This window comes from Drosophila obscura, unplaced genomic scaffold (genome assembly GCF_018151105.1).
Source record: "Drosophila obscura isolate BZ-5 IFL unplaced genomic scaffold, ASM1815110v1 contig_186, whole genome shotgun sequence".
In the NCBI taxonomy this organism is placed as follows: Eukaryota; Metazoa; Arthropoda; class Insecta; order Diptera; family Drosophilidae; genus Drosophila; species Drosophila obscura.
In genome coordinates, this window is record NW_024542774.1 from 5,835,669 (window position 1) to 5,855,542 (window position 19,874).

At 40.6% G+C, this 19,874-nt stretch overlaps 4 protein-coding genes and 1 long non-coding RNA gene across 7 annotated transcripts; 2 read left to right on the forward strand and 3 right to left on the reverse strand.

Moving 5' to 3' along the window:
- Window positions 1-9,782: 9,782 nt before the first annotated feature.
- Window positions 9,783-10,968, forward strand: LOC111077026 (60S ribosomal protein L11). The gene is made up of 4 exons (XM_022371138.2): window positions 9,783-9,879; window positions 10,054-10,185; window positions 10,258-10,555; window positions 10,773-10,968. Exons 1-4 carry the CDS (start codon window positions 9,874-9,876, stop codon window positions 10,901-10,903), a joined length of 567 nt encoding a protein of 188 aa, XP_022226830.1. The 5' UTR covers window positions 9,783-9,873; the 3' UTR covers window positions 10,904-10,968.
- A 102-nt stretch (window positions 10,969-11,070) lies between these two features.
- LOC111077024 (ADP-ribosylation factor-like protein 6) lies at window positions 11,071-12,545 on the forward strand. 2 transcript variants are annotated; one of them, XM_022371135.2, is made up of 4 exons: window positions 11,071-11,536; window positions 11,609-11,740; window positions 11,805-11,933; window positions 12,000-12,541. In XM_022371135.2, exons 1-4 carry the CDS (start codon window positions 11,359-11,361, stop codon window positions 12,161-12,163), a joined length of 603 nt encoding a protein of 200 aa, XP_022226827.1. In that variant the 5' UTR covers window positions 11,071-11,358; the 3' UTR covers window positions 12,164-12,541. The 2 variants fall into 2 exon arrangements, with proteins under 2 accessions (XP_022226827.1, XP_022226826.1); XM_022371134.2 differs by having other exon boundaries at window positions 11,071-11,740; window positions 12,000-12,545.
- Window positions 12,240-13,126, reverse strand: LOC111077028 (elongin-C). Of its 2 annotated transcripts, XM_022371140.2 has the most exons (3): window positions 13,087-13,126; window positions 12,808-13,019; window positions 12,240-12,533 (listed from the first exon to the last, which is right to left on the reverse strand). In XM_022371140.2, exons 2-3 carry the CDS (start codon window positions 13,017-13,019, stop codon window positions 12,392-12,394), a joined length of 354 nt encoding a protein of 117 aa, XP_022226832.1. In that variant the 5' UTR covers window positions 13,087-13,126; the 3' UTR covers window positions 12,240-12,391. The 2 variants fall into 2 exon arrangements, with proteins under 2 accessions (XP_022226832.1, XP_022226833.1); XM_022371141.2 differs by lacking the exon at window positions 13,087-13,126 and having other exon boundaries at window positions 12,808-13,080.
- A 1,010-nt stretch (window positions 13,127-14,136) lies between these two features.
- Window positions 14,137-17,834, reverse strand: LOC111076997 (tubulin beta-1 chain). The gene is made up of 2 exons (XM_022371084.2): window positions 17,679-17,834; window positions 14,137-15,530 (listed from the first exon to the last, which is right to left on the reverse strand). The coding sequence occupies exons 1-2, from the start codon at window positions 17,733-17,735 to the stop codon at window positions 14,244-14,246; spliced, it is 1,344 nt and encodes a 447-aa protein (XP_022226776.1). The 5' UTR covers window positions 17,736-17,834; the 3' UTR covers window positions 14,137-14,243.
- An 847-nt stretch (window positions 17,835-18,681) lies between these two features.
- LOC111076996 lies at window positions 18,682-19,168 on the reverse strand. Its single transcript, XR_002608098.2, has 2 exons — window positions 19,033-19,168; window positions 18,682-18,972 (listed from the first exon to the last, which is right to left on the reverse strand). It is a non-coding gene; the product is annotated as an uncharacterized LOC111076996 (long non-coding RNA).
- Window positions 19,169-19,874: the final 706 nt, after the last annotated feature.

Below are 19,874 nucleotides of genomic sequence, written 5' to 3' on the forward strand. Positions count from 1 at the left end.
CTGCCTCCACTTTCCAACGCTCAAATGGCAGAAAACCGTTAAATTCAAATCTGAGATACCAGAAGATACCACAACAGAAATCAGCAGAAGGTCGCTGGTTTTTTTAATTTCTGGTCTTTTCTTGTTTCTCTTTGTATTTCGTTGCTCTCTTTTTTCGATCTAATTTCTCTCATTTTCTGCCTCCACTTTCCACCGCTCAAATGGCAGAAAACCGTTAAATTCAAATCTGAGATACCAAGCGAACAGATATCAGCAGAAGGTCGCTGGTTTTTTTAATTTCTCGTTTTTTCTTGGTTCTCTTTGTATTTCGTTGCTCTCTCCTTTCGCTACAATTTTTCTAATTTTCTGCCTCCACTTTCCACCGCTCAAATGGCAGAAAGCCGTTAAATTCAAATCTGAGATACCAGGCACACAGAAATCAGCAGAAGGTCGCTGGTTTTTTTAAATTCTCCTTTTTCTTGTTTCTCTTTGTATTTCATTGCTCTCTCCTTTCGCTACAATTTTTCTCATTTTCTGCCTCCACTTTCCACCGCTCAAATGGCAGAAAACCGTTAAATTCAAATCTGAGATACCAGGCGCACAGAAATCAGCAGAAGGTCGCTGTTTTTTTAATTTCTCGTTTTTTCTTGGTTCTCTTTTATTTCGTTGCTCTCTTTTTTCGATCTAATTTCTCTCATTTTCTGCCTCCACTTTCCAACGCTCAAATGGCAGAAAACCGTTAAATTCAAATCTGAGATACCAGGCGCACAGAAATCAGCAGAAGGTCGCTGGTTTTTTTAAATTCTCGTTTTTCTTGTTTCTCTTTGTATTTCATTGCTCTCTCTTTTCGCTCTAATTTTTCTCATTTTCTGCCTCCACTTTCCACCGCTCAAATGGCAGAAAACCGTTAAATTCAAATCTGAGATACCAGGCGTACAGAAATCAGCAGAAGGTCGCTGCTTTTTTTAAATTCTCGTTTTTTCTTGTTTCTCTTTGTTTCTCGTTGCTCTCTCTTTTCGCTACAATTTTTCTCATTTTCTGCCTCCACTTTCCACCGCTCAAATGGCAGAAAACCGTTAAATTCAAATCTGAGATACCAGGCGTACAGAAATCAGCAGAAGGTCGCTGCTTTTTTTAAATTCTCGTTTTTTCTTGTTTCTCTTTGTATTTCATTGCTCTCTCCTTTCGCTCTAATTTTTCTAATTTTCTGCCTCCACTTTCCACCGCTCAAATGGCAGAAAACCGTTAAATTCAAATCTGAGATACCAGGCGCACAGAAATCAGCAGAAGGTCGCTGGTTTTTTTTAAATTCTCGTTTTTCTTGTTTCTCTTTGTATTTCATTGCTCTCTCCTTTCGCTCTAATTTTTCTCATTTTCTGCCTCCACTTTCCACCGCTCAAATGACAGAAAACCGTTAAATTCAAATCTGAGATACCAGGCGCACAGAAATCAGCAGAAGGTCGCTGCTTTTTTTAAATTCTCGTTTTTTCTTGTTTCTCTTTGTATTTCATTGCTCTCTCCTTTCGCTCTAATTTTTCTAATTTTCTGCCTCCACTTTCCACCGCTCAAATGGCAGAAAACCGTTGAATTCAAATCTGAGATACCAGGCGCACAGAAATCAGCAGAAGGTCGCTGCTTTTTTTAAATTCTCGTTTTTTCTTGTTTCTCTTTGTTTCTCGTTGCTCTCTCTTTTCGCTACAATTTTTCTCATTTTCTGCCTCCACTTTCCACCGCTCAAATGGCAGAAAACCGTTAAATTCAAATCTGAGATACCAGGCGTACAGAAATCAGCAGAAGGTCGCTGCTTTTTTTAAATTCTCGTTTTTTCTTGTTTCTCTTTGTATTTCATTGCTCTCTCCTTTCGCTCTAATTTTTCTAATTTTCTGCCTCCACTTTCCACCGCTCAAATGGCAGAAAACCGTTAAATTCAAATCTGAGATACCAGGCGCACAGAAATCAGCAGAAGGTCGCTGGTTTTTTTAAATTCTCGTTTTTCTTGTTTCTCTTTGTATTTCATTGCTCTCTCCTTTCGCTCTAATTTTTCTCATTTTCTGCCTCCACTTTCCACCGCTCAAATGACAGAAAACCGTTAAATTCAAATCTGAGATACCAGGCGCACAGAAATCAGCAGAAGGTCGCTGCTTTTTTTAAATTCTCGTTTTTTCTTGTTTCTCTTTGTATTTCATTGCTCTCTCCTTTCGCTCTAATTTTTCTAATTTTCTGCCTCCACTTTCCACCGCTCAAATGGCAGAAAACCGTTGAATTCAAATCTGAGATACCAGGCGCACAGAAATCAGCAGAAGGTCGCTGGTTTTTTTAAATTCTCGTTTTTTCTTGTTTCTCTTTGTATTTCATTGCTCTCTCCTTTCGCTCTAATTTTTCTAATTTTCTGCCTCCACTTTCCACCGCTCAAATGGCAGAAAACCGTTAAATTCAAATCTGAGATACCAGGCGCACAGAAATCAGCAGAAGGTCGCTGGTTTTTTTAAATTCTCGTTTTTTCTTGTTTCTCTTTGTTTCTCGTTGCTCTCTCTTTTCGCTACAATTTTTCTCATTTTCTGCCTCCACTTTCCACCGCTCAAATGGCAGAAAACCGTTAAATTCAAATCTGAGATACCAGGCGCACAGAAACCAGCAGAAGGTCGCTTCTTTTTTTAATTCTCATTTTTTCTTGTTTCTCTTTGTTTCTCGTTGCTCTCTCTTTTCGCTCTAATTTTTCTCATTTTCTGCCTCCACTTTCCACCCCTCAAATGGCAGAAAACCGTTAAATTCAAATCTGAGATACCAGGCGCACAGAAATCAGCAGAAGGTCGCTGCTTTTTTTAAATTCTCGTTTTTTCTTGGTTCTCTTTGTATTTCGTTGCTATCATTTTTCGATCTAATTGCTCTCATTTTCTGCCTCCACTTTCCACCGCTCAAATGGCAGAAAACCGTTAAATTCAAATCTGAGATACCAGGCCACACAGAAATTAGCAGAAGGTCGCTGGTTTTTTTAATTTCTCGTTTTTTCTTGTTTCTCTTTGTTTTCGTTGCTCTCTTTTTTCGATCTAATTTTCTCATTTTCTGCCTCCACTTTCCACCGCTCAAATGGCAGAAACCGGTAAATTCAAATCTGAGATACCAGGCGAACAGAAATCAGCAGAAGGTCGCTGGTTTTTTTAATTTCTCGTTTTTTCTTGGTTCTCTTTGTATTTCGTTGCTCTCTCCTTTCGCTACAATTTTTCTAATTTTCTGCCTCCACTTTCCCGCTCAAATGGCAGAAAGCCGTTAAATTCAAATCTGAGATCCAGGCACACAGAAATCGCAGAAGGTCGCTGGTTTTTATCTTGTCTCTTTGTATTTCATTGCTCTCCCTTTCGCTACAATTTTTCTCATTTTCTGCCTCCACTTTCCACCGCTCAAATGGCAGAAAACCGTTAAATTCAAATCTGAGATACCAGGCGCACAGAAATCAGCAGAAGGTCGCTGTTTTATTCTCGTTTTCTTGTTTCTCTTTTTTTTCGCCCCCTAATTTCCATTTTCTGCCTCCACTTCCAACGCTCAAATGGCGAAAACCGTTAATCAAATTCAGGCGCACAGAAATCGCAGAAGGTCGCTGTTTTTATCTCCGTTCTCTTTCTTCCTCCCGCCATTTTCTTCCCCCCTTTCCACCGCTAAATGGCGAAAACCGTTCAAATCGATCCAGGCGCACAGAAATCAGCAGAAGGTCGCTGCTTTTTTTGAATTCTCGTTTATTCTTGTTTCTCTTTGTTTCTCGTTGCTCTCTCTTTTCGCTACAATTTTTCTCATTTTCTGCCTCCACTTTCCACCGCTCAAATGGCAGAAAACCGTTAAATTCAAATCTGAGATACCAGGCGCACAGAAATCAGCAGAAGGTCGCTGCTTTTTTTAAATTCTCTTTTTTCTTGTTTCTCTTTCTATTTCATTGCTCTCTCCGTTCGCTCTAATTTTTCTCATTTTCTGCCTCCACTTTCCACCGCTCAAATGGCAGAAAACCGTTAAATTCAAATCTGAGATACCAGGCGCACAGAAATCAGCAGAAGGTCGCTGGTTTTTTTAAATTCTCGTTTTTCTTGTTTCTCTTTGTATTTCATTGCTCTCTCCTTTCGCTCTAATTTTTCTCATTTTCTGCCTCCACTTTCCACCGCTCAAATGACAGGAAAACCGTTAAATTCAAATCTGAGATACCAGGCGCACAGAAATCAGCAGAAGGTCGCTGCTTTTTTTAAATTCTCGTTTTTTTCTTGTTTTCTTTGTATTTCATTGCTCTCTCCTTTCGCTCTAATTTTTCTAATTTTCTGCCTCCACTTTCCCCCAGTGGGTCCCCGCGCCCCCCCCCCCCCCGCTAAGAGAAACCGTAAATTCAAATGGAGACCAGGCGACATCAGCAGAAGGTCGCTGCTTTTTTTAAATTCTCTTCGCTTTCTTCCCTCGCTCTAATTTTCAATTTCCCCCCACCCGAACCCAAAGGGTCGCTGGGACCCGTTTTCTGTCCTTGTATTTCATTGCTCTCCTTCGATTTAATTAGGTTTTCTGCCCATTCAGCGTTGGAAAGTGGAGGCAGAAAATGAGAAAAATTAGACGAAAGAAAGAGCAACGAAATACAAAGAGAAACAAGAAAAACGAGATAAAAAAAAGTGACCTTTTGTTTTCGTTCTGGTATCTCAGATTTGAATTTAACGGTTTTCTGCCATTTGAGCGGTGGAAAGTGGAGGCTGAAAATTAGAAAAATTAGAGCGAAAGAGAGAGAAGAAAACAAAGAGAAACAAAAAAAACGAGAAATTAAAAAAAACAGCGACCTTCTGCCGATTTCTGCGCCCTGGTAATTCAGATTTGAGTTTCCGCCATTGAGCGGTGGAAGGTGGAGGCTGAAAATGAGAGAAATTAGGAAAAGAGAGAGGAACGAAAACAAAGAGAACAAGAAAAACGAGAATTTAAAAAAAGCAGCGACCTTCTGCTCTTTTGTGCGCCTGTCCACAATGTCGGTTTCTGCCATAGGTGGAAAGTGGAGGCAGAAAATGAGAAAAATTAGAGCGAAAAAAGAGGCAACGAGAAACAAAGAGAAACAAGAAAAAACGAGAAATTAAAAAAACCAGCGACCTTCTGCTGATTTCTGTGCCCTGGTTCTCAGATTTGAATTTAGTTTTCTCATTGGCGGTGGAAAGTGGAGGCGGAAATGAGAAAAATAGCGAAAAGAGAGAGCAACGAGAAACAAGAGAAGAAAAAAAAGAAAAAAAAGAGCGCCTCTCTGTTTCTGTGCCTGGGATCTCAGATTTGAATTTAACGGTTTTCTGCCATTTGAGCGGTGGAAAGTGGAGGCAGAAAATGAGAAAAATTGTAGCGAAAAGAGAGAGCAACGAGAAACAAAGAGAAGCAAGAAAAAACGAAAAAAAGCAGCGACCTTCTGCTGGTTTCTGTGTGCCTGGTATCTCAGATTTGAATTTAACGGTTTTCTGCCATTTGAGCGGTGGAAAGTGGAGGCAGAAAATGAGAAAAATTAGAGCGAAAAGAGAGAGCAACGAGAAACAAAGAGAAACAAGAAAAAACGAGAAATTAAAAAAAACCAGCGACCTTCTGCTGATTTCTGTGCGCCTGGTATCTCAGATTTGAATTTAACGGTTTTCTGCCATTTGAGCGGTGGAAAGTGGAGGCTGAAAATGAGAGAAATTAGATCGAAAAAAGAGAGCAACGAAATACAAAGAGAACCAAGAAAAAACGAGAATTTAAAAAAAGCAGCGACCTTCTGCTGATTTCTGTGCGCCTGGTATCTCAGATTTGAATTTAACGGTTTTCTGCCATTTGAGCGGTGGAAAGTGGAGGCAGAAAATGAGAAAAATTAGAGCGAAAAGAGAGAGCAACGAGAAACAAAGAGAAACAAAAAAAAACGAGAAGCAAAAAAAAGCAGCGACCTTCTGCTGGTTTCTGTGTGCCTGGTATCTCAGATTTGAATTTAACGGTTTTCTGCCATTTGAGCGGTGGAAAGTGGAGGCAGAAAATGAGAAAAATTAGAGCGAAAAGAGAGAGCAACGAGAAACAAAGAGAAACAAGAAAAAACGAGAAATTAAAAAAAGCGACCTTCTGCTGGTTGGCCTGGATCTCAGATTTGAATTTAACGGTTTTCTGCCATTTGAGCGGTGGAAAGTGGAGGCAGAAAATGAGAAAAATTTTAGCGAAAAGAGAGAGAACGAGAAACAAAGAGAACAAGAAAAAACGAAAAAAAGCAGCGACCTTCTGCTGTTTCTGTGTGCCTGGTATCTCAGATTTGAATTTAACGGTTTTCTGCCATTTGAGCGGTGGAAAATAGGCAGAAGAGAAAAAGAAAGAGAAAGAGCAAGAAAAAACAAGAATTTAAAAAAAGCAGCGACCTTCTGCTGTCTGTGCGCCTGGTATCTCAGATTTGAATTTAACGGTTTTCTGCCATTTGAGCGGTGGAAAGTGGAGGCAAAAATTTTCAACGAAATACAAAGAGAAACAAGAAAAAACGAGAATTTAAAAAAACCAGCGACCTTCTGCTGATTTCTGTTCGCCTGGTATCTCAGATTTGAATTTAACGGTTTTCTGCCATTTGAGCGGTGGAAAGTGGAGGCTGAAAATGAGAAAAATTGTAGCGAAAAGAGAGAACAACGAGAAACAAAGATAAACAAGAAAAAACGAGAATTAAAAAAAAGCAGCGACCTTCTGCTGATTTCTGTGCGCCTGGTATCTCAGATTTGAATTTAACGGTTTTCTGCAATTTGAGCGGTGGAAAGTGGAGGCAGAAAATGAGAAAAATAGATCGAAAAAAGAGAGCAACGAGTATACAAAGAGAAACAAGAAAAAACGAGAAATTAAAAAAACCAGCGACCTTCTGCTGATTTCTGTGCGCCTGGTATCTCAGATTTGAATTTAACGGTTTTCTGCCATTTGAGCGGTGGAAAGTGGAGGCAGAAAATGAGAAAAATTAGAGCGAAAAGAGAGAGCAACGAGAAACAAAGAGAAACAAGAAAAAACGAGAAATTAAAAAAAGCAGCGACCTTCTGCTGGTTTCTGTGTGCCTGGTATCTCAGATTTGAATTTAACGGTTTTCTGCCATTTGAGCGGTGGAAAGTGGAGGCAGAAAATGAGAAAAATTGTAGCGAAAAGAGAGAGCAACGAGAAACAAAGAGAAGCAAGAAAAAACAAGAATTTAAAAAAAGCAGCGACCTTCTGCTGGTTTCTGTGTGCCTGGTATCTCAGATTTGAATTTAACGGTTTTCTGCCATTTGAGCGGTGGAAAGTGGAGGCAGAAAATGAGAAAAATTGTAGCGAAAAGAGAGAGCAACGAGAAACAAAGAGAAGCAAGAAAAAACAAGAATTTAAAAAAAGCAGCGACCTTCTGCTGGTTTCTGTGTGCCTGGTATCTCAGATTTGAATTTAACGGTTTTCTGCCATTTGAGCGGTGGAAAATAGCGAAAAGAGAGAGCAACGAGAAACAAAGAGAAGCAAGAAAAAACAAGAATTTAAAAAAAGCAGCGACCTTCTGCTGATTTCTGTGCGCCTGGTATCTCAGATTTGAATTTAACGGTTTTCTGCCATTTGAGCGGTGGAAAGTGGAGGCAGAAAATGAGAAAAATTGTAGCGAAAAGAGAGAGCAACAAGAAACAAAGAGAAACAAGAAAAAACAAGAATTTAAAAAAAGCAGCGACCTTCTGCTGATTTCTGTGCGCATGGTATCTCAGATTTGAATTTAACGGTTTTCTGCCATTTGAGCGGTGGAAAGTGGAGGCAGAAAATGAGAGAAATTATATCGAAAAAAGAGAGCAACGAAATACAAAGAGAACCAAGAAAAAACGAGAAATTAAAAAAACCAGCGACCTTCTGCTGATTTCTGTTCGCCTGGTATCTCAGATTTGAATTTAACGGTTTTCTGCCATTTGAGCGGTGGAAAGTGGAGGCAGAAAATGAGAGAAATTAGATCGAAAAAAGAGAGCAACGACATACAAAGAGAACCAAGAAAAAACGAGAAATTAAAAAAACCAGCGACCTTCAGCTGATTTCTGTTCGCCTGGTATCTCAGATTTGAATTTAACGGTTTTCTGCCATTTGAGCGGTGGAAAGTGGAGGCAGAAAATGAGAGAAATTATATCGAAAAAAGAGAGCAACGAAATACAAAGAGAACCAAGAAAAAACGAGAAATTAAAAAAACCAGCGACCTTCTGCTGATTTCTGTTCGCCTGGTATCTCAGATTTTAATTTAACGGTTTTCTGCCATTTGAGCGGTGGAAAGTGGAGGCAGAAAATGAGAGAAATTATATCGAAAAAAGAGAGCAACGACATACAAAGAGAACCAAGAAAAAACGAGAAATTAAAAAAACCAGCGACCTTCAGCTGATTTCTGTTCGCCTGGTATCTCAGATTTGAATTTAACGGTTTTCTGCCATTTGAGCGGTGGAAAGTGGAGGCAGAAAATGAGAGAAGTTAGATCGAAAAAAGAGAGCAACGAAATACAAAGAGAACCAAGAAAAAACGAGAAATTAAAAAAACTAGCAACCTTCTGCTAATTTCTGTTCGCCTGGTATCTCAGATTAAAAATTATAACGAAATTTTGCAGCTTGCGGGTACCAATAATTGGTATCAGAACCGGTATAAATGTATATATGTATATATAATAGGTAAAAAACATGTCAATCTAGGATAAAATCATAAACAATGTTTCAATGGAGCTTGGAACTAAACATTTAACATCAATTAAAAGAAATAAGGTATAAAAAAGCCCATACGCATAGAATAAACTTATTCGTTAACGGCTAAAAGCGCGAACTAGCTATTAATATTAAACTGAATATAAAAATCATGGAATACGAATTCAATTAATAAAATAGAACGTTATCCCATTGTTGACCAGAGGGGTATTTAATATTTCCATGAAATTTATGTAACTTTAACATATTATACGAATTACAGGTGAAAGATGTCGGTGGTCATTTTTGTTTTGTAAGTAAAGAGGAGGATGGAGCTACAAGGAGCCTTTACAAACATTATTATTTTCAGCGGTTTAACAAAGGGTGCTCAACTTTTCAAATATAGGGGTGTTAAGTGGGTTAAGTCTCGTTTGATCGCCGGACTGCTCTGGATTTTTATTGTATGCTATTTAAATGGTATTTCTCGAAACTGAAATCGTATTTAATGGAATTTATTTTTATGGCCGGATGGTATTTTTTATCGTCACGGTCACTCTGACCGTAGCCGTAAGCATGACAGAACAAAACAAATTTAACATTATTGATAGGAAATTGGGTATACAAAGCGCCATACTCAAATAAGTCGTTGATATGTCAAATATGTAGTTACCAAGTAGAAAAGGGACATTTTTGTTTACCTTCTTTGTTTAAACCTTATTATATAGGTAATCCAATAAAAGGAAGTCCCTAGTATCAAAAAATCTTTTAGAGAATGTATTCATCATGCCGATAAAAGTATACGCTTTGAGTCCAGAGTCTTAACTAGCTTGTTATATTAAATCGAAAATCAAAATTGAGGAATATGATTTCTCCCGGTACGGTTTCGGTATATTTTCAAAATGGTATGGTATATTTCGGTATATTTCTAGGTGTCAGACGGTATATCTTATCGATAGGTCCAGATGACACTGAACCGTAACATCTCACGAATCTGATTCGGTCGACGAATATATATATGAAAATGTATCCATTTCCACCAATTGCACATTATTGCAGAACTAATTTAAACAATTATCAAATCCGCAAATTAGCGCCAAAGTCAACGAATCGTTCGAATTTTAAACAAATTTTGGGGAAAAGACATCGATAGTGTCCAACTTTCTTATCGATTGTTATATCGATGGTTTTGCAGCTCTGTATTGTCTCTAGATCACACTGAACCGTAACTTCCTTCCTTTCTTTCCGATACACCATAATGGCGGTAGGTTTATACAAATTTTTGGTGGAATGTAAATTGCCCCGCATCGGCCAATATTTGACTATATTTGTGAAAAGTATAACTGTTAAAACTATGTGGACGTCTGCGATATGCCACCCGAAGCTATATTTAATGCGGTTATGGCTCCCAAGTAACAGAATTCAATGATTGTTTCAGGCCGTTGCTAAGAAGGAACCTAAAATTAAGCGCGACCCGGCGAAGAACCCGATGCGGGACTTGCACATCAGGAAGCTGTGCTTGAACATCTGTGTTGGTGAATCCGGTGATAGGCTGACCCGTGCCGCTAAGGTAACTATTGTTTTGTGCACACAAGACTGTTGTTGTCTGTTCAAATAAACTAAAAGCTGTCTTCAAACATAGGTGCTGGAGCAGCTGACTGGCCAGCAGCCAGTGTTCTCCAAGGCCCGCTACACAGTTCGTTCCTTTGGCATTCGTCGTAATGAGAAGATCGCTGTCCACTGCACGGTGCGCGGTGCCAAGGCTGAAGAGATTTTGGAGCGTGGTCTGAAAGTGCGCGAGTACGAGCTGAGACGCGACAACTTCTCCTCCACCGGCAACTTCGGTTTCGGCATTCAGGAACACATCGATCTGGGCATCAAGTACGATCCCTCTATCGGTATCTACGGTCTGGACTTCTACGTCGTCCTGGGCCGTCCAGGTAAGCAAAAGAAAGGCCTCGCCATCAGGCGAATGTGCACTTAATTAGGTATCTCTGACAGACTAGGCATTGATACTCAGTAAATGTGCGCAAAGAAACGAAGATGTGCTTAAAGGGATTTGCCCAAATGCAAATCCACACGGTACAATTTCCACATTAACTGAATTTATCCAAAACCTTGTTGGCATATTACTTAATTTTTGTCTTTTCGTTTCAGGCTACAATGTGAACCACAGGAAGCGCAAGTCCGGCACTGTGGGCTTCCCTCACCGCCTGACAAAGGAGGATGCCATGAAATGGTTCCAGCAGAAATACGATGGCATTATTCTGAACAGCAAGAAACAGTAGAAGCTCTAATCGTAACAATGTTTTTTTAAGATGAATTCTACAATAAACCTTGGATTCTGTCAAAACGTTATTAATTTTTTATATAAATTATGATTCAGATCGAGGTTAGGAAATAGCCTACAAAGAAATAGCTTGATAATCTGCAAGTACATACTGTAATAAAGCAGTGTTAAATCTGCCCCGTTTGTGGGTTGGGTGTGGGTAAGAGCGAGGGCGAGTTGGCCAAAGTCAGGCAGGAGGTGAACTTGAAATAGCTTTGGCCGTAGGGGCCAACACGGTAGTAGTAGCAGCAGGTGATAAAGTTGAAGGCAACCGAGACTTTCAATAAATCGATGCCTTCAAACTGAGGATATAGTTGCCATGGCAATTCAAAGTCCTTTGCGGGGCCAAACATGTCAAAACCATTGCAGTGAAGCTTATAAACAATTGCGGCGGATGCCAGTAAATCAGAAAAAATGGGAATGTTGCACAATTTGGCCGATTTGATAAAGATCAAAAAGGACAAAATGACTATTCTAGTCCTGGGCCTGAACAACAGTGGCAAGTCCACGATAATCAATCACTTCAAGAAACCTGGTGACCAGTCGTCCATTATGGTGCCCACAGTGGGCTTTATGGTGGAGCAGTTTTATAGTAAGTTTCTTGTTCCAGTGCGATGGCATATCCAAGGTGTTTCATCCATCAATATATTTTATTCTTGCACAGGCATGGCAGGAGTTAGCATAAAGGCTATCGATATGTCGGGTGCCACACGCTACAGAAACCTTTGGGAGCATCAGTTCAAGAACTGCCAGGGAATAATATACGTCATTGATTCCAGCGATCGCATGAGATTCGGTAGCAGACCATGAGAAACAATGTGATTCCCCCTCCAGTTGCTCAGCTATCCTTTCAATTTCAGTTGTGGTCAAAGATGAGTTGGACCTAGTGTTACAGCATCCCCATTTGTGCAATCGAATTGTGCCCATTCTCTTTTATGGCAACAAATCGGACGCAGAGGATTCCCTATCCAGCGTCAAAATAGCAGCAGGTGCTCCCAGCAGTTCTACTTATAACATTGTGTGTCAGTAGATAAATAACTATTATTAAATTTTAGCACTTAGTTTGGAGAATATCAAGGAGAAACCCTGGCACATCTGCTCCAGCAATGCCATATCCGGCGAGGGCCTCGGCGAAGGTGTCCAGTGGCTGGTCCAGCAAATGCGTTTCGCTATGCTAAGCAACAAAGACGCCAAAGCCAAGTCCAAGCACTCCAAATGACTCTCGGGCCGTGAAAAGTTAAACTCAAGTTCTTGAGTTAAATAAAATCATTATTTTTAAACAAACATTATTGTCGTTTAGGAAATTAACAGAATTTTATTTTTTTCTCGCCTACAGAGACAATCATCTTGATTCGTTACAAATTAACACAGGCAAAAATTAGGCTTCTTTCAAGTTTGCTTTCTCCTTGTTAAATTGATAATAAAGTATATAAAGTTAACCAATAATTTAGCAGTCTAGGAAGTTAGCCGCCATCAAAAGTTCTAATGCGATCTCTGGTGCAATTGGAAACTCGGGTATTTCAGTGGAACTATTGGTGTAGCGTACTTTGTAAGTGAAGTACATGCAGACCTTTTGTAAGACGTGCGACCTGCAAATAAACAACATGAATATCAGCACAGCCGGTGGTTAATCAGCACACATTTTAATTTCATAGATCAACTATTGATTGCCGGATGTATTTTCTTCAATTCTGGTGTGTGTTTCAGCACTTATGTACATACATACAATGCATGCATGTTTATAAGTACTTATGTGTGTATGTATTGTGCAAAATCGCGGCCGGTCAATAGGTCAGAGTTATACGGCCTAAGATAGCGCCCAGTTGCTAGCGGGAACGGAACTGCATTTTAGATTGAACTTACGGAATCTCCCGAAAGTGCACTTCATTAGCCTCGTTCTCGGCAAATTGTCCTGGGCCGGATAACATCGCCTTGATGGTTCCAGAGGTGAGAGCGTGTTCCCGTTTTACAATAAATTCATGGCCGTCCGAGGAAATTAGTTTGACATACATGGCGTCCGGCCCCTCGCATCCGCCATAGATTTTGTCGCTGCGCTGCTCATCCATTGCTATCATCTTTGGGGGAACAGGATTCGGTAAAAAGCATTCGCAAAATTCTACTTATTTATTTTTTTTATCTTACTTGTCAAATAGAGGTGTCAAACAATCGAGGGCACTATGGATAGTATCGATATTTTACTGCTAGCCTATCGACGGTTTTGCGACTATCATGATAGTATCGAGCTACAGTCGTTGCGCTTTTGATGTGTTTGGATTGTCTGCTATAAGATACGAAGACACATTTGTAAACAAATCATCGACAGGTGGCATCTAATTTTTACAATGGACAAGTTCCTGAAAGGTTTCAATGGTTTTTTAATAATTATTTGTTTTTTCAAAACATTCAAAACTATCGATGACTCAACTATCAATCGTTTGACAGCTCTAGTTTCTGAAGGACAGACAGACCCACAAGATTTATCAATAAAATATACCGCCTGACCCACAGAAATATTCCCAAATATAGAAGGTATATTGTTAAAAATATATCGTAATATACCGAGGAAAAAACGAACTTAGCCCACTTAAGCCCCCTCTATTTAAACTGTTGAACACATCGACTTTACTGTTTGTGAATTTTATTCTTCTTGTAGATCCATCCTTTCTCTTCACCTTAATAAAAACAATATATCTTTCAGCTGATGATGACTTATATATTTTTTCTTTCACTGTTCAGTAGCCCTGGAATCAATAGTGCTGGAATGTGACGAAATTTTGCTAAAAATATTTGTGACGTCACTACTTCACGAATGTAAATATTTTCCTAAATCAATATATCTGATGGTGCACAAAATGCAGGATGGCCAGAAACGAATCATCTTCTATCCGATTCGTGAATAATGGGCATTGTCTGGGTATAACTTCACAACATAATGATAATGTTGGGGCAGGTTGGAATATGCTAATGGATATTGATTAATTACCAAATCAATGACCGGCAGGGTTCTCAGCACGCCCCTACTATTCCAAATCTATACATATGCATGTAGTCTAGTCAAAAGTACCATCCTGCTACCATTCGTCAAGCTTCGTCTTTTCTGGAGCTTAACGCAACCAGACCATATTCACCCACTGACTACGATGTGATATGATGATTCAATATCCAAAAAAATATTGACAATACAAATTATACTTGTGAACAAAATGGATCTGACTTTATTGATTACGTTGTTAAAAGAAACATTTTACAACTGAACTTTTGTCCTGGTTTTATTTTTCGCAAAACTTCGAATTGGGGAGTTAGTTCTCATCGACCTCAGCCTCTTGCTCTTCCTCAAATTCGGCATCCTCATCGGCAGTGGCTTCCTGGTACTGCTGGTACTCAGAGACCAGATCGTTCATGTTGCTCTCGGCCTCAGTGAACTCCATCTCGTCCATGCCCTCGCCGGTGTACCAATGCAAGAAAGCCTTGCGACGGAACATAGCAGTGAATTGTTCGGAGATGCGCTTGAAGAGCTCCTGGATGGCGGTGGAGTTGCCAATGAAGGTAGCAGACATTTTCAGGCCACGGGGTGGGATGTCGCACACGGCAGTCTTCACGTTGTTGGGGATCCATTCGACGAAGTAGGAGCTGTTCTTGTTCTGGATGTTCAGCATCTGCTCGTCAACCTCCTTCATGGACATGCGGCCACGGAAGATGGCAGCAACAGTCAGGTAGCGACCATGACGAGGATCGCAGGCAGCCATCATGTTCTTGGCATCGAACATCTGTTGGGTCAGCTCAGGCACGGTGAGGGCGCGGTACTGCTGGGAGCCGCGGGATGTGAGTGGGGCGAATCCGGGCATGAAGAAGTGGAGACGGGGGAATGGAACCATGTTCACGGCGAGTTTACGGAGATCAGCATTCAGTTGGCCGGGGAAACGGAGGCAGGTGGTAACGCCGGACATGGTCAACGAAACCAGATGGTTCAAGTCGCCGTATGTGGGGGTCGTCAGTTTGAGGGTGCGGAAGCAGATGTCATAGAGAGCCTCGTTGTCGATGCAGTAGGTCTCGTCTGTGTTCTCGACCAGCTGGTGCACGGACAGAGTGGCGTTGTAGGGCTCCACAACGGTGTCCGACACCTTGGGCGAGGGCACAACCGAGTATGTGTTCATGATTCTGTCGGGGTATTCCTCGCGGATCTTTGAAATCAGCAGGGTACCCATGCCGGAGCCGGTGCCGCCGCCAAGGGAGTGTGTGAGCTGGAAGCCTTGCAGGCAGTCGCAGGATTCAGCCTCCTTGCGCACGACATCGAGCACGGAATCGACCAGCTCAGCGCCCTCTGTGTAATGACCCTTGGCCCAGTTGTTGCCGGCGCCAGACTGTCCGAAAACGAAGTTGTCGGGCCTGAAGATCTGGCCGAAGGGGCCGGACCGAACAGAGTCCATGGTGCCGGGCTCCAAGTCGACAAGGACGGCGCGGGGCACGTATTTGCCTCCGGACGCCTCATTGTAGTACACGTTGATGCGTTCCAGCTGCAAGTCGCTGTCGCCGTGGTAGGCACCAGTGGCATCAATGCCATGCTCGTCGGAGATAATTTCCCAGAACTATTCAGAAAAGAAACCAAAGAAAATTCATAATTAACAATTTAGTTCATCAAATTTATGAGTATTTGATTGATGGTCTGGTCTGACTGATCATGGGGACATTCGAGATATCTGCGCTAAATTCAATGTACAATGTGTATGTATATGCCTGTGTACCTATGTATGGGCCGAGCTCTGATTAACATATCTCAGGCGATGCCATTTTTGGTGCGTTGCTTGGCTCATGAGACTCCGCCGACACAGAAACCGGCGTCAACTACGATAACGTCATCTGGCGTGGGCCCAGCTCGGAGCGCAGCTGTCGTGTCTGGCATTGGACTCTGCAATTGTCAGTGTGGGCTGGCGGCGGAAATATCAGCCCCGCCCAGTATTCTCCGTTTCCCTGACACCACACGCACCATTCAGGGCGACCTCAGGTTTGGCTTGGCTTTCCTTCGGCCCCCTCTTCCTCCTCGTCATACATTTCCCCAGAGCGCTTACATCACCATCGCGGGGGCAACCACAAACACACACACACAACCCACGCACACATTTAGGCCAGACGGTGAGCGGCAATGGCGTTGGCGGGTGGTTGAGGTTAAGCTGCAACTCTGGCTCAGCGTACCGACGACCATATGGCGCATAAATCGACTATTTTCAGGGCATTGCGTCACCGCGAATGACAAAAAAAGTTTTTTTTCGTTGTTTATGTCGAGTAAACAAATAAAATAATTAACTAAAATAAGTCGATAGAAAGGCGAGGACAAGATGTACATGCATACAAACATACACCGAAAACTGCGTGGTCGACAGTCACAAAATATGTACGAGTGTGTTTGCGTGGTAGCTTTTCTACATACACGTACATACATATAGCGTTCTCCGACCCTCTTTAAGCCGCGTCCGTGATACACACACACATACAGCCTTACATTTAGCACAACAATTGTTATGTTGCAGCTGCCAGAAGTTTCAGGCTTTTCAGGGGTTGTTTTCACGACATGGCTATTGATTTTCCCGGAAAGGACTCGAAGCAGACGATGACACAGCGGATTCGTCGTCAATTTTCGTCGTTCCAGTCCTTTTCGCACGCATGTGCAGCACCGCCCTTGTTTCTATGCATTGGTGTGTGTGTGTGTGTGCAAAAGAAAATATGGAGAGATGGAAGGAGAGACCAAGAGAGTTCGCGAAGTATGCGGCAAATTCCTCTATATGGTCACCCCCATTTTCGCCGCCTCTGCAACTGAACAATTTCTCGCTCATAAAAATAAACCAAAGTTGCATTTCTGCCTCTCCACACAAGCAAATGCAGATTTTCCCCTTACAAACACTAATACAGATGAAGGAAGGTGCAAACTGTGTTTGTATGGACATGCACCATCATGAAATAAAAAATAGAAAATGTTTTCATGGAAGATAAGATAGAAGTCAAGCCGCTCCAAGAGTGCAAAAATAGCGATTTTTATGAGCATACAAATGTATGTACACACAACACACATAGCCTGATCGATAGAATGAGTGAGTACATACTTGTACACAAAAATATGTATAGTTCTCTCTTATACGACCGGTCACCGACAACCGGTTCAGCCATCTTAGGTTAAAATGACGTCATGTTTTCTCTTTAGAAGCATAACGACAAAAACCGGCAGCTAAACTCGTAGAAAATGTATACATACATACATATCATATATGAGCTGTGTGTATATGAAATGAAACCCTTCACCATCTGTGAGCCCGAGAGTTGCTTTCACATTCAAGAGGAAAATTGAGAAAGTATTTGTTGGAGTGAAAATGACTCATGCATAGTTTTGTGTATGTGCAGATGAATGTAACTGCAGACACACCCAAAACTATAATTCCAGACATATAAAAGACAGGATTTCAAAAATATTGGGCGTGTCAGAGTTTTTTAGAGGCACACACACAGATCAACGGGAAATCGCAAGCGGGGAGCAGACGGACACAGATGCCGGTACACACGATACATTTTCATGTATACATAATTCTATGTTTGTGTGTGTGTGGTTATAGGCAAATGCCGGCGGCGGCCTCAATAATTTTTGCCACATGGGCATCAGTGCAAAAAATGACGCCATTTTGGCAACTGTACTTAATTGGCCCATCTTCTAAGATCTATTTGCCCACATTCTGTGGCAGTTAACATACCTTGGCTCCGATCTGGTTGCCGCACTGACCAGCTTGGATGTGTACGATTTCCCTCATATTGTATTTGTATAGATTTTTGAACTTTTAACTTAAATTATCTTCTGCTTAGAGCCTTGTCGAGCACGGAAAACACTTCACACGGCGACGAAAAAATTGTGAGGAGCTCAAAAAGTGCACTGATATTTATACTGGTGTTGGTGGTTCATGAACGAACACAAAAATGGATTCACCAGCTATGCTATTTTAGTCTTTTTATGGCTAAATCTAGCCTTTTTAAAAGAGGAATTTCTTATACATTTTCCAAATGCTTGTTCTACAACAATTATACATTTTTTTAAAATAGATTTAGCTTTTTCAAGCTTTAAATTTATTTTGCATCTCGTTTGTATTTTATAGCTGCAGCAATCACCTTTAATTTTTAGCTTATTTATTTTCGGCTTTAGCAATTTTTTTCGCATCTCACTTGACTCTGAAATTCTGGCGGAATGAACGAACTGAACAAGTTCTACTTAACCCACTTTAGCCACCTTTAAAAAAAGTCCACTAAAACATGTGGGCAGCTTGAGGTAAAACGCGGGAAATACTACTGCTGCTAAATTGTCTTTGTAGATTCATCCGTTCTCCTTCCCTACAAACAACATTTCCACGAAATCTTTCCTCTGATTTGTGCTAAAAGTTCTTTACGTTTCATAATTTTCGTGCGAAAATCTAAATACCCACTGGTTGACAATGGGTTAAGCGTTCTCTCGCCATGAACGGAAATCATATTTCTCAATTTTAATATTCGGTATAACTAAACTACCTAGATGGGGCTCTCAGCACTTCACATATAATTTTATCAGATAGATGAATCAATTTTCTACAAGACTGGCTAACTTTGATGACTCTTCTTATTTGACGATTTTTAAAAAGAGCTGAAACAAAAATGGCCAAAGCATAAAACATCAGTGTTTTCGGAATCGTCAGTGTTGCTTGTCAGTCTTTTTGTTTAACCACATCCACATAGTGAGAATATCTAATATTTATTGGGTATTTTGTTACAAACAAACAAATTTAATATCCTGATTTCGCATGGCATAGCTCCCCGCACCTATTTTATTCGTACGAGAGAATCGGCATCAATGCGAGAAATGGCTGAAGTGTTGCCTCTCCAAATCTTTAAATTATGATAAGTTACTGTAGATTAGACAGTGGCGAGCAATGACCATCCCATATAGGCCACGAAGTACCATTTGATGGGATACAGCTGTGGCCAAAAATACATTATGACTATAAAATTGCACGCAGTGCAAACCTAATGGTCAGAAGAAGATACAGTAAGGAGACAAAGATTGCATCATTTTGAAATACTCACTCCGAAATGCATTGTAGGATTGTGTGTTCAAATATAATAATTATTTGTTTTAACATTTATACGTATTTGAATTTAACATATTTATGTAGGTGTGACACTTTTGACACATGAGATGTGTAATTTTCTGTTAAGTGGGTGGATGCCGTTTACTTTTAAATGGAATTTCAAGAAATACGTTACTTAAATACGTAACTACAATATCGATACAATGAAAGTATCGATGCCCCGATATCAAAAACTCACTCTCGCATAAGCTCGCCGCCATAAAACCATAAGACATTTAAGTAGAAAAGAGGCGCGAAGTTCAAGTGTTCGGATTGAATTGGACGGCATATTTAAGCGGTTTTAAAAATTAAAATTATCGTGTCGGTAATTTGTTTTGTTAACAACGATCTGTAATTGTAATTGAAATATTTTTAAATATAATTAAATTATTCACCAAATAAGCTATTCATTAATGTATGCAATGGATCTCTTCACCTACATTATTAAAGGTTAAGGTTCACGATGCCCGTGCATGCAATTAAATAGGGGTAGACAATAAATACATTATAATTACTTTATATATAATACCCTACCTTAAACGCGTCGCGCTTGGTCAGTTTGAAATTGTTCGCCAGGCCAGCGACATCGGTGCTATGCGATAACGTTCTCGGGACGGGGTCAATAAGCAAAGCGTTGAGCACTGCCTCTAACTTGTGAGAATATTTCACTCTAAACATGAGTGATACTGAATATCCAAATGCACATATTTCAAGTGGTACATTTCCATACGTTTGCCATTGTTGTTGACTAATAGTGATTAGAGGTTGGAGAACCAGTTTCAATTGACACAACGTCTA